At 47.0% G+C, this 17,514-nt stretch overlaps 1 protein-coding gene across 1 annotated transcript in view; it reads right to left on the bottom strand.

The window, feature by feature from the left end:
• Positions 1–17,514, bottom strand: part of FLNB (filamin B) — a 92,676-nt gene that overhangs the window by 44,625 nt on the left and 30,537 nt on the right. Inside the window, exons 12-19 of the mRNA XM_056804280.1 lie at positions 16,249–16,362; positions 15,450–15,593; positions 15,082–15,205; positions 14,576–14,736; positions 12,281–12,371; positions 11,789–11,958; positions 3,479–3,596; positions 591–853 (exon numbers count right to left, since the gene is read on the bottom strand). Of these exons, the coding sequence (XP_056660258.1) occupies positions 591–853; positions 3,479–3,596; positions 11,789–11,958; positions 12,281–12,371; positions 14,576–14,736; positions 15,082–15,205; positions 15,450–15,593; positions 16,249–16,362 (1,185 nt within the window). The remainder of the gene's footprint in view (positions 1–590; positions 854–3,478; positions 3,597–11,788; positions 11,959–12,280; positions 12,372–14,575; positions 14,737–15,081; positions 15,206–15,449; positions 15,594–16,248; positions 16,363–17,514) is intronic.

The raw sequence follows: 17,514 nt of genomic DNA, 5'->3' as shown, positions 1-17,514 counted from the left end.
TTCTTCCTGTACCAAACCAGACCATCAGAGCATTCATCTCCTAGAGTTGGCAAACCATCAGGTGCTATGTGAATGCTAATATTATTAAGCGCTCTCTCCATGAGCTCAGGCCAGCCTGAAGGGCTAGAAGAAGGGCATCGGACGGCCTTCACAGCTCATGGTCCTAAAGGCAAAACAGGCAAGGAGATGAGTTAGTGGTTGAACCCCTCCGGGCTAGCAGGAGAGCAGGAGGACGCAAGTTCCATCAGCAATGACGGCCATGATTGATCTCTCGCCAGTGCCTCTCCTCGCCTTTCTCTAACCCTTTCTTATCATATTGGGGACAAGCAGGCACAGCTTCCATTTCATTGACGGGATTAGGGTAAAGGAGGTCCCCTATGACCCAAATGCCAACATAGGGAAAGCCATTTGCCTTTTCATGGCTTCCAAAGTCAACGTGCCTTGCCAATGACCAAGAAAAGCAACCCCAAAGTCAATACTGTGCACCCAAGTCAGAATTCCTGGAGCCCCAGAAGGAATGAAATAGATAGGAGAATGAGGCAGAAAATTCCAAGTCTTCAAACTGGTAAGGGGAAAGGAAAGACCTTTACCTTTGTTGGATCCGGAGGCAGGGAGGCTTCCACAGTAAATGGGCTCCCTGGAATGGGGTTCCCATCATAACTCACATCCACAGCATACAAGCCTTCTTCCTTGGGGATGTACTTGACAGTGCTATAATCTTTGCCGGCGATAGGGGCCACCAGGCATGGTACCACTTGTCTAGTGGGGCTCAAAATTGTCACGTCCAATTTGCCTTGCCCTCCGGCCCCTTTGGTATCCACCACGAACTCCTGGTCCTTTCCAACTTCCACTCCTAGAAGAGGAGAAACACAGTATGAACGTGAAGTCTAGGAGCCATGGAGGACTGCCGTCTACGTGAGAATTGAGGCGATTCCTGGTGGCTGTTAGATCTCAAAAGGAAGCACTTCTAGAAGTCACGTTGGGGTAGAGTGGGAGCCCCGCTTTCGCTTTAGGCCAGACCTGTGATGGAGACACCCATTACAGAAAATTTTCAGCAGATGGGCACCAATGTGGTAATGTAGAAAGTTGTCTAGACCTGAGAGGTCAGACGTTTTTTGACTGGGTTATAAAGTGGGCGAGCATGTGTCAGACCTAGGTCTTCCTGGGTTCAAGGCCAGCTCCCTATCCACGACACTAGGCTGCCTCCAAAAAATACTTAGGACTAGACTGGACAGAGGAGAAATCTTGGGGGAAAATATGGATGGGTCATACCATTAACCCTCTTGGGTGGAGATCTATGCCTACACTTTTTTGGAAGGGATCTAGACCGGAACTCTTATCATATGGGGTTCTCCCAGTGCAATAACTCCCTCCCCACCTCAATGGAGATCTGCAGGACATCTTTTATCCACACTAGGTATGTGGGTATGTATCCAGATCTCATATTGTGCTAGCCACACCATAAATGGAAGGCTCTCTTCTCCTGACTTGTGTCTCCTAAGCATCCCTAGTTTCCTTCAGAGGGTAACTTGGGTGCCATGTTCTTTTTTTTGTTTTATTAAGTTTATTTATTTTATTAGTTAATTAAGAATATGTTTCCATGGTTACAAGATTTGTGTTCTTTCCCTCCCTCCTCCCACACCCCCTCCTGTAGCCAATGAGCAATTCCATTGGGTTTTACATGTGTTATTGATCAAAACCAATTTCCATATTATTACTACTTGCAATAGAACAATCGTTTAGAGTCTACCTCTTGGGTGCATCGTTCTAACAGGAGGCACCTCCTGATGCCCAGAGGGGCTAGCACTCTCCCTAGACTCCTGAAATGACTCTACCATTTCCTTATTCATGCATATTTTCCTTACCACTTGGCAAATGTAAACTCCTTGAAGGCAGGGGCTACTTCTTTTCTTTTTGTCTTTGTATCCCCCTTGCCTCACACTGGGTCTGGGACATAGCAAGTGCTTAATTGATGAGTGTTTAATTGAATCTTGGGGACAGTGAGAGGTCATAACTGATCGGTGGTCACACGGCTGGACTTTTGGGTCAAAAGCAGGCTTAGAACCCAGGTCTGCCCCAAAGTCTACCCTGTGTCCTCGGTTCAACATACCACCAACAGCAGAAAGAAGGGGAAGGGAATGCATCAGTGAGGCACAGAGCAAAGCCAGTTCTGGGAAACAAACGGATGTTTGGGAGGCCTAATGACTTTACTGTAAGACTTGTCACTTGGCCAAGTAGCTACGGTGCTATTTTTAACAAACAGGCAAAATACTCTCAACAAAGGGAAGCAGTGATTTGCCTGGGCGTCCGCTGCAGGGCCGCATCGCCAAACCAAGCCCTCTAAAACAGGTAAATAAATAGGTGGAGGACAGCCACATCGTTGCCTGTTGGGGCCAAATGCCACTTCCAGAGGAGTTGTGCTGCCTTCCTATAAGGGAGCTAACCAGACACTCACGATGCTCCATGGTCACTATGGAGGCCGACACCATCAGAGGGATGGGGGCTCTGTCACCCTGGTGAGTCAGGGGACTCAAGAACTGGCTGAACCAAAACCTGAAGAGACCAGCAATGGCTTACAAGGAAAAGGAGCCATTGGCCCAGAACGTACCTGCCATGCCTGGGCTTAAATGTCATCAGAGTGTCATCATATGGCCTCAGGACCCTTGTTCCAGGAGGAATGTCAGGGGGCACCATGTAGCTGTGTGTCTACTGTGGCCTCCACTTCCCTGACTTCTGGAGAGTTCTTGGAGGCCAGAAGCCTGACAATCTAAGCTTCACTGTTGGGGCTTTTTAAGTTAGGACCTGAGATTTCACCTGGATAGGGACTTCCAGTAAGGAAACTCAGTTCACCAAGGCAGACTGGTACCTGTTTTGGGGTTCACACTCTTGGAGAAAGGCTTTATAAATCTCTGGGTCCTCGTCCCCTCTGGGGAAGCCTATGGACTCCTTTTCTCAAAATCAGGTAGTAAAATACATCAAAGGAAAAGGCTCATAAAGGAAACCAATTCAATTGAAACACGGCCATTGTTTTTAAGTTCAGGGAGCTGAGGCTAAAAACCCAGGGATGAGGGAAGAGAGCTGCTAGAGGATAACGGTCAAATTCCCATGTCCAGTGTCAGGGGCGACATGATGAAGATGAACCAGGAAAAGGAAAAAACCGAGGCCTCCACTTAGGAGGCCATTATAATCATGGAGAAAAGGGGTGATGGGGGCCCAAATGGGGTGACAGGAGTGGAAAAGAAGAAATGGGAATGGAAGGGAGAGATGCTGTGCAAAGGGACTGGGACAGGGAAAGTAGACGAGAACCATCTGAGACCTGGCTGAGGGGAGGGCGGTGAACCCCCAGCTAGTGAATGGCCAAGCTGGATTCGAACCCAAGAATGCCTCCTGAAAGCCCTCTCCCATCGTGATCTCGAGAGAAATCGGGGCACCGTTTCCCATTCCTCGTGACGAGTGCTGCCCACAGGAGCCCACTTACGGTTCTCCAGTCCATTGAGCTTTATCTTGCTCAGATCCAGGGGGGCAGCGACCTCTACCACAAAAGGGCTTTTGGGAATCGGATCTCCACCATAGGTCACCAGGACTTGTGTGCTGCCCTGAAACAAACAAAAACAAGGCCCTTGTTCAGAGCATGGGTTGGATCCCAGCCCACTGATGCGTCATTGAAGCCTGGCCCTTTCTTGGTTCTCCCAAAGGCATGTGTCCATAATAGCAGTAGCCAGTGGCCTGCTCACACCTCCTCTGGCCTTTCGAGGAGGTGACCCGGCCGATGCACAGAGAATGGGCAAACCAGAAAACCAGGAGGTGAAGAAGGCATGAGGGGCTGCCTCATTCCAACGGGGATCTGAGTTTCGCTCATGCCGTTGGCCAGGAAGGGGGAACGTACGGAGGTCGGTGGCGAGCCATGAGGGGACGACCACACGTAGCGTCTGAAGTAGTATCGAGACTATGGGGTGAAGGGCAAGAAAGGAAGGCCCCTGGGAGCGCTGGCCAGGGCCTCAGCATGAAGAGTCCGTAGGGTCCAAGCTGAATGTGCCTTTTGTCCACCCCAGATTCAGCTCCATCTTGGCTGAACTCAGTATTTGCTTACTTCTCCACCCTTGGCTGGTTTTACTCCCCAAGCCTCCAATCCCCACCAAGCAAGGGCTCTGATGCCTGAAGGAAAGTCCAGCTGCCCCCCAGCCAAAACAGCCATGGGGAGGCGGCTCCAGAGGCAAGCTAGCCTCCAAGTGTGGAGGGCAACGAGAACCAAAAAAGCAGCCTCCAAGAAAGGAGGGAGGGAAAAGGAATAAACATTTCCCCTGTAATCTTACAGCCCTCGGGAGAGCTCAGTCCTTCCTCGTGAAGCCTCAGAACAGGAGCAATTTAGAATAATAGGAGATCCCCCCTCCAAAACACTGACCACAAGCAGGATGAGCATTTCTTGACAAAACACACTTCTAAGTCAGATTTTTGCAAAGTTCATGCAAACTCCAAATTAGAAAGTTCTCAGGATAAAACGCTAACCTGGAAGAGCCTTTTAGAAGTGAACTGGATTCAACAATCTGCATTTTAGAAATAAGGAAACAGAGGCTCAGGGAGAGGGAGCAATTTGATTGGAGAGCACAGCTACCCAGAGTCAGGGCTGGGATTTGAACTCAAGTCTTTCGACTCCCAACCCAGCACTTGTTCAGCTGTGGCACACATCTGTTTTGTTTTTGTTGTTGTTTTTGTTTGTTTGTTTGTTTTTGTTTTTTAATTAACTAGAGGTATGTGACCGATAGCCTGGATTTTAACTGTAGTTAGCGAATGTTTCCACTACTTCCAAATTTCCTTGTTTTCCAGAAATCCCTGACCTCCCAAAGTTCCCTGAATGCTTCAGCTCACCAGACATTAAGTAGCCGATGGTTACAGAAGCTTACCAACAGTTAGGCTACCTGATTATTCACCACGAGGCACTCAGACTAACAAAAAGGTTCTGGCCTTGTCTTCTCCCACAATAACCAACGATGGAAATTCTCCAGTCCTTTCCCCCAAATAACCAACAATAAAATTTAATTTGATTTTATATTCTTCTCATCTTACCTGAAAGTGGCATTTGCATTTTTGGACAGAAATGAAAGAATCTGAAGAAGTGTTTCTGATGTATTCGAAAGCACTTTAGAACCCCAAAAGAGAAGGAAAGAATGAAAACTGTCCACGTATATTCATGGCATATGGCAGAAAGTAGTTATGAGAAACAGTTGAGATACTAGCATTCACAGGAAACAAAATTCAAGAGGGATGCCAGGAGAAAAGTCCATGGCTCTGATAGGCTGTACATAAAGGATCAAGCAAGGAGAATTAGCCCTAACATAAAGAGGCAATTTTGAGTTCACGGCTATCAATAAGACATGGTAGAATATGGTTCAGGACTGCAATGTGGCTTTGGACGGGTCCATTTGGATACGGTCTATTCAGAAGATTTAGGAGAGGCGAAAAGAAGAAGGGAACATCATATAATAAGAGCATATCCTCATATGACAAAAACCAGAGGCATGGTAAAAAACATCTGGGTGGAAGATCAGTGGAGACAGAAAGAAAAGCGATTTTGTTATCGGAATAGACTACAGACCACCAGGACAGGAGGAGGAAATAGATGAATTCATGAAAAAGAGCTGAGAAGCACACTAGAGTAGGGATAGGGTCCCTTCCATTATCCAGATATCAGCTCAACTTCTTTTTCTTCATTAGAAGCCAAAGAGCTAATGCCTTATTGATGAGCCATGAAGATAAATTCATCCTCCAAAAGATGAAGGCACCAACAAGGAGAAAGTCTATTCTGTATCAGAATGTCACAGGAAAGAAAGCTTGAGACCAGAATGGCATTGATTTCTTCATAGATTCTCTGATAAAGGTGAGAAAAGCTGAGCAGAGTCTGTCATACACACTAGACCAGCTTTCAAAGAATTCAAAGGAAGGAGTAGGATCATGAGGACTAAGATTTATAGGGGAAAATCAGCCCAAGATGGCAAGTTTTCAAGAATAAACTTCTGAGGACACTTCAGAGGAAACAGTAGGGAGTTATCTGAAGAGCCTGGCGTGGAGGCACAGGGATCTCCCCAAGCGAGGGAAGAATTCTAAAAGATATTTAGATGGATGAAAGGCAAGTCCAGGTGACAAAGGAAAAGTACAAAAAAAATATAATGGTCTGGTAAGTCTAGTTGCAGGGTACAGGAACCCCAAAGGAGCTGGAGCTGGCCATGGCTATTCAAATCTATATTGGGGAGAAAAGGAGGGCCAAAGAACTGTCGATAAGCTGGGCAGGGCTGCCTATTCTGGTGCTGCTTCTCTTCTGCCAAAGGGAAGGACCTCTGCACTGAAAAAGACAGAACAAACATGGTGAATAGGAGCCTGGATCCCCAGATCAGGAAAGGGTTCTAGATGAGATCAGCCCAGACACTTCTTCCTCCTTGGTTTCTGAATGAATGAACTGGTGAATACACTCAAGAACAAACCAGAAAGCAGGGCAAAAGAGGGGCCAATGTGTTGATTTTCAAGAAAGGAATGGGGAAAAGTCCAAAATGGCAGGGCAGCTAAGTAGGGATGGTTGTTGGCAGAATTCTAGAATAGACCATGCAAGAGAGGAAAGATTAATGGGAGATGTCCTGGGAAAGATAAAATACCCCAAAGATGTTTCATCCAGAAAAGGACAGGAAAAACTAACCCTGTGCTTCCTTCTTTGACAAGATTGTTTGATTGGAACATCTCAGGGAGGAGGGGGTACCCTATACCTTCTGTCTTAGAATCAATATTGTATATGGCTTCTAAAGAAGAAGAGCAGTAAGGGCTCTAGATAATTGGGTTTAAGTGACTTGCCCAGGGTCACACAGCTAGGAAGTACCTGAGTCCAGATTTGAACCCAGGTTTGCCCATCTCTAGGCTTGGCTCTTAAATCTATCAAACCACCTAGCTGCCCCACATTGGTAAAAATTTATGTATGTAGGTATGCATATAATAATTGTGTGGTTATTATATAATATTATTATATTATATATCATATTATATATAATATGATATATAATATATTAATAGAATATATTATTGTGTGACATATGGATGTGATATGTGGATATACAATGGATGGATGGATGGATGGATGGATGGATGGATGGCTGGATGGATGGTGGGATGTGTGTTTGCATGTGTGGTTATATTATGTGTGTGTGTGCATGTTACACATATTGTGTACCGGTGGTGTGTGTGCTATATCTTTCATTCCTCTTCAGGCCCAGGCAGGACTAGCTGTCCTCTGAGGTCCCTTCCTGCTCAGATTCTTGGATCCCCCACAAGGGTTGCCTTGTTATCTTTGCCCCCAGCAAGGCCCGACTTTTCTGCTTTTCAGCATTTTGCCAAGCTTGCCATGGTGATAAGATCAAAGAAAGAATGTCCTTGGCTAAATATAACGCTGCAATGGGCTCCCCAAAGAGGAATCAAATGTGGGCCCTTCTGCCTAAATGTTGGGTTTGAAGGGGATGAGGCTAAAGACGGTCATGAAATGGGTTCTCATTTGGGGCTAAAGAAAGTCAAGAAATGGGTTCTTTTGGGACTAAAGAAAGTTAAGAAATGGGTTCTCTTTTGGAGCTAGACAGTTAAGAAATGGATTCTCTGGGGGCTAAAGAAAGTCAAGAAATGGGTTCTCTGGGGGCTAAAGAAAATTAAGAAATGGGTTCTCTGGGGGCTAAAGAAAATTAAGAAATGGGTTCTTTTGGGGCTAAAGAAAGTCAAGAAATGGGTTCTCTGGGGGCTAAAGAAAATTAAGAAATGGGTTCTTTTGGGAGCTAAAGAAAGTCAAGAAATGGGTTCTTTTGGGACTAAAGAAAGTTAAGAAATGGGTTCTCTTTTGGAGCTAGACAGTTAAGAAATGGATTCTCTGGGGGCTAAAGAAAGTCAAGAAATGGGTTCTCTGGGGGCTAAAGAAAATTAAGAAATGGGTTCTCTGGGGGCTAAAGAAAATTAAGAAATGGGTTCTTTTGGGGCTAAAGAAAGTCAAGAAATGGGTTCTCTGGGGGCTAAAGAAAATTAAGAAATGGGTTCTTTTGGGGCTAAAGAAAGTTAAGAAATGGGTTCTCTGGGGGCTAAAGAAAGTTAAGAAATGGGTTCTCTGGGAGCTAAAGAAAGTCAAGAAATGGGTTCTTTTGGGACTAAAGAAAGTTAAGAAATGGGTTGTCTGGGGGCTAAAGATAGTCAAGAAATGGGTTCTTTTGGGACTAAAGAAAGTTAAGAAATGGGTTGTCTGGGGGCTAAAGATAGTCAAGAAATGGGTTCTTTTGGGACTAAAGAAAGTTAAGAAATGGATTCTCTTTTCTCCTGACATTTAAGTAAGAAGATAATAAAGTAAACCATCCCCAGCCCATTTGACAAAGGGGTCTGAGCTCGTGACAATGTTCTCTTTCCTCCACCCTCTCCCAAGCTCTGGTGAATACTGTCAGACATCCAGAGGCCAGATGGAGGGACTTCCCAGATACTCCCAGAGATCAGACAAGGCAGCCCTGATTTCCTTCTTCCTGGCTGGTTCCCTGGCTTTGGGGGATCCAGATTCTTGGGGGTCGGGGGACTCTTGCCAGGGGTGAACAAAGTAGAGAGGGCCCAGCAAATACACAGTCATTTCCCAGAAAGCTTCTGTGGCCGAGCAGAGCCAAGCAAGAATCCCCCCGAGGGCCATTTTGTGCCAGTGAGATGAGAATGCCAGCAGCCCATGCCCCGGCCTAATTGCCTCCTGCTGCTGTAAGCAAAGGGATACCAGAGAAGAAACAATGACCTGGGACATAGGAACAAGAGTCTTGGGGGGTCCTCGGAGGCTAAAGAAAACGCCCCCCGAGGGAGCATCCCAGATGGCTTCTGCAGCCTCTCAGAGGCTCCGGGGGAGGAAAGGCAAAGGCCAGCCAGGCAGAGACCGGGGCGCCACGGCCCTCCCGCTCCAGGGCCCGGGCATGGCTGGCAGGCAGCATCCTCTGCCCTCTGGAGAGAGCATTCCCCAGCAGCCAAGGCCCGCCCACAGTGGCCGAGCTGCCGGAGCAGCCACATTTCTGCAGAGGGAGGCTGTGTTCTTCCCTGAGAGGCGGCACGAAAGGTGTGCCAATGGGTGGGACGCCCTCCCAACGGGGCACATACCGACGCGGGGAGCCCAGGGCCTGCCGGGAGCAGCCTCCAGAGCAGGAATCCTTAACCTCTCGAGTGCCGAGGACCCCGTGGGCGGGTGGTCTGGGCAAGTCTGCAGATCCCATCTCGGACACGTTATAAATGCACAAAATAGGGGGCAGCTGGGTAGCTCAGTGGCTTGAGAGTCAGGCCTAGAGACGGGAGGTCCTAGGTTCAAATCTGGCCTCAGCCACTTCCCAGCTGTGTGACCCTGGGCAAGTCACTTGACCCCCATTGCCTAGCCCTTACCACTCTTCTGCCTTGGAGCCAATACACAGTATTGACTCCAAGACGGAAGGTAAGGGTTTAAAAAAAAAAATAAATGCACAAAATAAAGTACGTACACAGGGCTCCAAAGGCAGCGAATCATATTAACCAAAAGCCATTTTTTTTTAAGTACTTAAACCCCGAATAGAACCTCAACAATTAAATCATGGCTATGTCCAAAAGGATGGACACAAAAAGGCAAGTCTAGCTTTATCTGATGGATTGGGGCAGTGAAGTGGCTCAGTGGATGGAGAGCCAGAACTAGAGATGGGAAGGTCCTGGGTTCAAATCTGACCTCAGATACTTCCTAGCTGGGTGACCCTGGGTGAATCACTTCACCCCAACTGCCTAGCCCTTACCACGCTCTGCCTTAGAACCTATACCCAGGAGTGATTCTAGGATAGAAGGGAAGAATTTTAAAAAAAAAGGAGAAAGGAGGAAAGAGGAAGGAGGAAGAAGGAGGGTTAGAGAAGAAGGAGAAGGAGGAGAAGGAGAAGGAAGAGGAGGAGGAGAAGGAGGAGAAGGAGGAGAAGAAGAGGAGGAGGAGAAGGAGAAGGAGGAGAAGGAAAAGGAGGAGAAGAAAGAGGAGAAGGAGAAGGAAGAGGAGGAGGAGGAGGAGAAGGAGAAGAAAGAAGAGGAGGAGAAGGAGGAGAAGGAGAAGAAAGAAGAGGAGGAGAAGGAGGAGAAGGAGAAGGAAGAGGAGGAGGAGGAGAAGGAGAAGGAAGAGGAGGAGGAGGAGAAGGAGAAGGAAGAGGAGGAGGAGGAGGAGGAGAAGGAGAAGGAGGAGAAGGAGAAGGAGGAGAAGGAGAAGAAAGAGAAGGAGGAGAAGGAGAAGGAAGAGGAGGAGGAGAAGGAGGAGAAGGAGAAGAAAGAGAAGGAGGAGAAGGAAGAGGAGGAGAAGGAGAAGAAAGAAGAGGAGGAGAAGGAGGAGAAGGAAAAGGAAGAGGAGGAGGAGAAGGAGAAGGAGAAGGAGGAGAAGGAGAAGAAAGAGGAGAAGGAGAAGGAAGAGGAGGAGGAGAAGGAGGAGAAGGAGAAGGAGAAGGAGGAGAAGGAGAAGAAAGAGGAGAAGGAGAAGGAAGAGGAGGGGGAGAAGGAGGAGAAGGAGGAGAAGGAGAAGAAAGAGGAGGAGGAGAAGGAGGAGAAGGAGAAGGAAGAGGAGGAGGAGAAGGAGAAGAAAGTGGATTATTCATAAAGTGGATGAGCACAGCCCTGCTTAGCCCCACCAGGATGACCAAACACGCACATCAGCCCAGTAGAAGGCCGAAGGGATGGTTTCAGAGCTTTCACCCAGATCATTCTGGAACGTCCCCTCCGGGTGGCCTTGGGCAAGTCCATCCGGCTGAGCCTCAGATGTTTTTCACAGCAAGCTGCAAGTCAAACAAGATGACCTGCAGAGTCTTTCAGCGCTCCCCAGGTTCTCCTGTGGCTCGGCCAGCAAGGCACGCGCCAAGTGGGCGCCCCTTTGTTCTAAGTCAGCACCGAACAGTAAGGCCCCTTTGGGCTCCCACAAGCCGCCTCCAATGGCTTTTCTAGACGAAGGCAGTGGGAAGAGCTCGACAGAGGGCCTTTGTTCCAGTCCCACCTCTGACACCACCTCCCTGGGCAACCCTGGGCACAGAGTGCGCCTTCCTGGGTCTTAGTTTCCTTTTCTGCAAAATGCGAGGGTTGGTCAGGATGGCCTCGGAGGCTGCTCTCTGCCTAGCTCCTGGGTCGGCCCCGATCTTGCCTAACAGGACCAATTATCCTGGCCTCGATGCCCCACGGCTCTTGGGCCAGACGGGATCCTGCACTGTCCTGAGTACTTGAAAGAGTTCACGTTCCATCGGATCTGCCTGCCTCGGGGAAACTCGGTCTCTGAGTGAGAGCGCGGTTGGCGCCTCCTCCGTGAGGCCAGCGCCCAGGCCATTTCAGTGCCTGCCCGGACACAAAGCAGCCCTCCATCGGCTCTCCCAGCATCAGTGGCTGGAGATCGGAGCCCCAGAGTTGGGCTTCCCTCCATCCGCCCAAATGATAACAAAAACAGCGCCAGACAATGAAGCGACAGCACCATCCGGGCCACACAAACACTGCCCAGTCTGGGGCCGAGTCACTTCTCTGAACAGAGAAAAAGGCAACAACAAAACCAAGAAACCCCAGAACAAGGGCTGAGCCTCACTATTTGTGCCTCCCCCCCCCCCCTCGGTCTGGTCTAGAGCTGCAAGAGCAGTTCCAGGATGTCCCAGATAAGGATGTAATACAGCAAGAAAATACAGTCTGCTAAAGGTCAAATCCTTCCCAAGGGCACCCAGGGACTCCCTGAATCTGCGAGATCAAACACAAAAATGGCCCGGAGAGGGGAGGCCCGGAGGAGAAAGACACCCACCTGTTGGACGGGTGTGTATTTCACGGTGTGGGAATAGTCGTAGTTGTCGATGATGTCCAGATCCCGGACGGCGACCCCGGCCTGGGGCCCGGTGAACTGCACGTCCAGGGGGGCTTTCCCTGCCCCCTTGGTGAAGACGGTGAAGTGAGTTGGTTTTCCATTTTCCACCCCTAGAAAGAAAGACTTTGAAGTTAAAAGATGGGCCACACACTCTCCCTAGGAACTGGTCTAACAGGTCTGCCCAGGAGTCCCTGCTCTGGGGCTTCGTGGTCTTGGCTTCCCTCGCCGGAGTCTATTTTTTCCCCAATCTGGAAAGGTGCCAGGATATAAGTGTTTCCTATTTCCAAATCAACATTCTTGATACAAGATCACTTTTTGTTGAGATAAGCCAACACCCACGCCTTATTTATTTTTTAAATTAAGCAGCCCTGCCAATCCTCTCCTCCAAAGGCTGTGCAGAAGCTACTTGTGGGGAGGGTCCCCCCTTCTTACCTGCCTTACTGAGCCCAGGGCCCTCCGCTCTCACTTTGCTGGCGTCATGCGAAGGATCGACTTTGACTCGGAAAGGACTGGCAGGGATTTCCTGAAACACAAATAGGTTTTCAGCAGGACAGTCTTCCCCAATGGATACCAAAAGGAGCATCGCTTCCCTCTGTTCAAGTCAGACCCTGACGCTTCCAAGCATGGCCGATGATTTCGTCCATGGGTCACTGGGTAGCCACAAGCATCTTCACATCAGGCAGACTCTGGGCCACCAGGGAGGAAGGTCTGCCAATTTTCAACACAAACTCTGGATCTGTGCCCAAATCTGTTTTGTCTCTCCCTGTCAGTCTGTCTGAGCGCCCAATTCCAGGAGTAGAGGGAATTCCCAGGGAGGAAACCCCCTTGACCAATGCAGATGAGCATATGTTCTGTACTTTATAGTCTCAGAAAATTGGCTGGGGGCACTGACAAGCTCAGTGACTTACCTAAGGTCACACAGTCAAGAGGTTTCATCAGAAGTGGGAAAAGAACTTTCTGAATCTTCCTGACTCAGAGGCTCACTACACCATAATGTCTAGCTCATTAGCCAACATCAAAGGTGCCTACTTATCATTAACTGGGGGTCTTTTCCCTTTTCTAGGGCTCCATTTCCTCATCTGTTTAAGAAAAGTAGAAGTGGGAGGGGAAGAGTTGGATCCCATGAGAAGGATAATTCTTTCCGTTTAAAAATTCTATGATTCTGTGTCAAGAGTCTGTGTGCCCTCGTGGAGAGAGAACTGATCACCAAGTCAGGAAGACCTAGGTTTAAGTCTCTTCTCTGCCATATACTGATTTTGTGATCCTGGGCAAGTCACTGTAACCTTGCAGCACCCCAGGCAATCCTTAAAGGCTGTCGCTTGCCAAGCCCGTGCCCACCTACCTTGGCAGGGAGTTTCTTCAACAGGAATCCCCTATGCCACCCTAACCTCCTCCCTGTCTCCCAATGAACAGAGGCTGTCCTTCTACATAGGCAGGTCTCCTTGGCACATAGCTTTTCCCTTTCTTGTGACTATTCTATTCAATTCAAGAATGCGAATGAATCCTGAGTGCCCACTCCTCACCGCTCTTCTGCTTGGAACCAATACTTAATGCCAATTCTAAGGCAGAAGGGAAGGATTTAAAAGAAAAGATTCCAGAGTGGCAAGTAGAATATGCTCGGGAGAAGAGGTAACAAGGATTCAATCAAGTAAAAGCCCAGAGCAAAGCAGGGATGCTTCCTACCTAACTCAAAAAGCTTGGAAGGAAGGAAGAAAGGAAGGAAGAAATAGGAGTAAAAGGAAGAAAAAACCCTTGGGGGCAAAGGTGGGGGACCTATATTCTAAAGGGGAGGAGGAGCCATCACTAACAGTAAGCAGCAAAGGCACCATTTTCCCCAAGAAAGTTCTCAGCAGAAAGAGCCAACCCAATACAGGCTTATTTGGCCACACTGAACCAGAAGAGTTATGACCAGTGTAGACGCTTCCTCTGACCATGTGAGTAATTCTTTTTGCTGCCCTTTTATTTATGCCACCCCCTCTATTTAGACCTCAAAAACAACTCCTCTATACAATGGCTTATTGGGAAGACAGTACAGCCTCTTTTTCTGAAAGGACATTTTAAACCCACTGGACCATAACCCAGAGGAGGATGCCTTGAACCCCAGAGTGACCTTTGCAGAAACTAAACACTGGGCTTTACAGAAGAGATTTGAATGTTAGCTAGGTGGCTCAGTGGATGGAGAACCAGGCACAGAGATGAAAGTCTTTGGTTCAAATCTGGCCTCAAACACTTCCTAGCTGTGTGACCCTGGGCAAGTCACTTAACCCTCTAAGAGCCTTTACTACTATTCTGTCTTGGAACCAATATAGATACTAAGATAGAAGGTAACGGTTTAAATAAAATAACAAAACAAAACAAAAATTTAAAAAAAGGACTTGAATGAATATTTCACCAAATCTTGGACATGATCTATCCAAAGAGAAAGCAAGTTTTGTGGATAATTCTGATCAAACAAGAAAGTACTGTTTCAAATCCACATCTTTAAACTCCATTAGGAAATTTATACTGTCAAACAAACCAAACCTCCCCTAAGAAGATGAAAAGGGCACAGGACTGGGCTCGGGTCCCTGCTCAGCCCTGGGTGCTGCCAAACCAAGAGGAGCTGGGTTGGTTTGTCAGCATCTGCCCAATGGAACCACACCCCTTTGGTTGAGCACCAACTTCAGTTGTAGCTGGTAGCCACCCTTCCCGCCTTCCCCTGGAGCTTTTCTGGACCCAAGGACAAACCTTGGAGGCAAAGAGAACTTTGATGGTGTATCTGCCAGGAGCAGGGGGTGCATATTTCACTGTAAACGTATCGTTGGCGTTGTGAATGATGTCAAAGTCGACGTCTTCCTCATCTATGCCCAGAACTCCGGCATCACATTTAATGCCAACACTGACATCACCTGAAAAAAGTCACGTGATTAGCACTCATTAAAAGAAGAAGGGTGTATTATTACAAAGAGTCTCGTGTCAATCATTCCCTAGGACTCCCATGGGAGTTTTCCAGTTATTGACATGCAAGAGTCCAAAATGGCAGCCTGAGCCTGGATGGATTGTTGTTTACTTGGCTAAGACATTAAAGAGCAGATCCATAATCAGAAGAATGATGATTTTCTAAACATTTGGGTCAGCTTTTCATTTCAACTTAGCCTTTCTTCGGAGACTAGATCAAAAGAATCAACATCTGGTCAACAAGGGCAATTATAAAAGAATGGTAATGGCCAAAGTCTTTGATGAACCACTCTTACCTTCCCCTGCCTCTGTACAGTCTACGGTGAAGTGAGTGGGCTCATTGGCTTTTAGACCACTTCTCTCTACACCAGGACCAAATACTTTGACCCTCTGAGGGTGACTCCCTTGACCAACGCCAACCTAGAAACAAAGTTCAACTTGTCTTTATTCAGAAATCATGAGACCGCTGAAATCAACAGACAACAGTAGACCTGCAAGTCTTATTTCCGAATACCCACTGCAACACAGCTTCGCTCACTATGAAGTCATCACACCCAAAGGTGTCTGTCAGTTGATTTCTGCCCAATCATCTATTTTATGACCCATGCCAACTTGTCCCAGACCACAGCTCACCCAATCCCGAAGGCTGTATTCAATTACCCACCCTATATGGGCTTTGGGAGATATTCACTCCTCCCCAAACGACGGCAATCGTATGTTTGATCGGCTTCAGCGGTGTGTAAAAACAGGAGTAGGTCCCATCCATCTTACTCTTCATTTGAATATCAATAGGATTGCCTTCTCCATCCTGGAAACAATTATTAAGACCTCAGAGACAAAGTGCTTTTTTAAAAAATTAATTCTTTGTTTTTATTAATTATAATTATTAACATTAAATTAATGTTTTAATTAAATTTTTATTAAGAAATAGAGTGTCAAGAGATTGGACGTTAAGAGAAGTGACTCATGATATTTCCTTGACATTTTTCTAAAGGCCAAAAGGAAAGATAACACTACTCACTGGCTCCCATTGCCAATTCCTGCTTCTATATCTTGGGGCTGTTCCAAGCGGATAAAAGCTTGGCAGCATTCTTTGATTCTTCAAGTGATGCCTACATGGTTTCAATTTTCTCTCCCCCCATGTATCTATTCTCCTACTATAATCTAATTTTGTTTTGATGGAAAAATCCTGAGCATCCACAGAACTTCTTGTTCTCAAATAAGTAAAAACTCTCATTTGGGACATGTTGGGTATGATCAGCAGTCCCTGATCTGAGGGGGACCATCTGGGAGAATGTGTTACCACCTTTCACCTTCAGTCATAGTTACTGTTATGGTTCAGAAAAAATCTGCCAGCTGTCATCAGCCCCAAAGTACCTTTATTTGGTCAACTGGCTTTTATGAAGTGTCCTCTGTCCCCAGACAGCAAAGATGCCCAAGCTACTGGCCCTGCATGAACTTACCTGAGCATAGATCTTCAAGGGGGCTTTCCCAGCATCCTTAGGGTCAACAGTAAATTCTGCCAAGTTGTTGACAATACAGCCAGTCTTCTCTAGTCCTGGACCATAGGCTTGAACCTGGGAAGAAGAGAAGGTGATGATTAGCCCCCTGTGCTATTCCATGAAAAAGAGGCCAAATCAAGTTAAATCCAAATAAGGAGCCCTGCAGGGGATGAATGAGCAGCCTTCTGCTAAGGAGTAACCTAAACCCCAAAATAAAAAAGAATCCACTCTGTAACTGAAAGGAAGCGTGAGATTCTTAGCCCAGCGCTTGGCACACAGTGGGTGTTTAATAAATGCTTGCTGACGCCTTGATTGGGAGAGGAAGAGATTCTAACGCTGGAGCTTTCCCCTGTACCAGCATACCTGTCAACTGAAGGGAAGGCCATTGGCCTTCACTGGGGAGCTGAATACGGCTCTAACTAATATGGTGGGGAAATGGAACCGTAGCCTGAACCCTAATCCAAAGGGGCAGAGGCCAGTGCTCCCGAGGAACTGGGCCAAGAGGGACTGTCCATCCCAGTGGTACCATTACTGCTTTAAGAGACAGAACCCAAATCTCAGAACATTCTACAAGGGTGACAGTTGGAGGGGGGATGGGGTTGAGGAGGAAGGAAGGAAAGAGAATGAAAATGAGCAGTTGCTTGGCTAATGTGGTAAGTACAACAAGCCTGGCTGGAGTCCAGCCGGTCTAGGAAAGTGGCTTGTTTCCTGTTGGCCTTCCTCATTTGCAGTCTTGTTGGCCTGTTTCACAGATGGTAGAGAAAGTGCGTGTGTTTTCCATCCATGATGCCAACCCTTCTTGGCTTTCCCAGCTGCCCTTAGGGGGCCACTCTTTGTTATCTATTTTATGCATATACAAACACGTATCTATTATATATGATCTAACTATATTATCTAACATATAACTACATTAGAATCTGTTATCTAATAGATAATGATATTATGTTAGATAATAATTAAAATAGAACCATTATATAACCTATATTAGAATACAGTTATCTATTAGATTACATATAACTATATCATGGAATACATGATAATATTTATAAAATATAGCTATACATACATTTATCTTCCCCAGTTATACATTGTCATCTTTATATCCCCAGCCTAGCACATAGTAGGCACTTTATAAATAAATTCCTGTTGACCTGTAAGACTTAAAACCAAAGCAACAACTGTGTCCATGACTCCAGTGTACCCATTTGAGCATCTTCAATGAATCTA

Source organism: Monodelphis domestica, chromosome 7 (genome assembly GCF_027887165.1).
Source record: "Monodelphis domestica isolate mMonDom1 chromosome 7, mMonDom1.pri, whole genome shotgun sequence".
NCBI lineage: Eukaryota > Metazoa > Chordata > Mammalia > Didelphimorphia > Didelphidae > Monodelphis > Monodelphis domestica.
The sequence above is the reverse complement of the archived record's forward strand: the minus strand, read 5'-3'. Positions and strand labels throughout refer to the sequence as shown.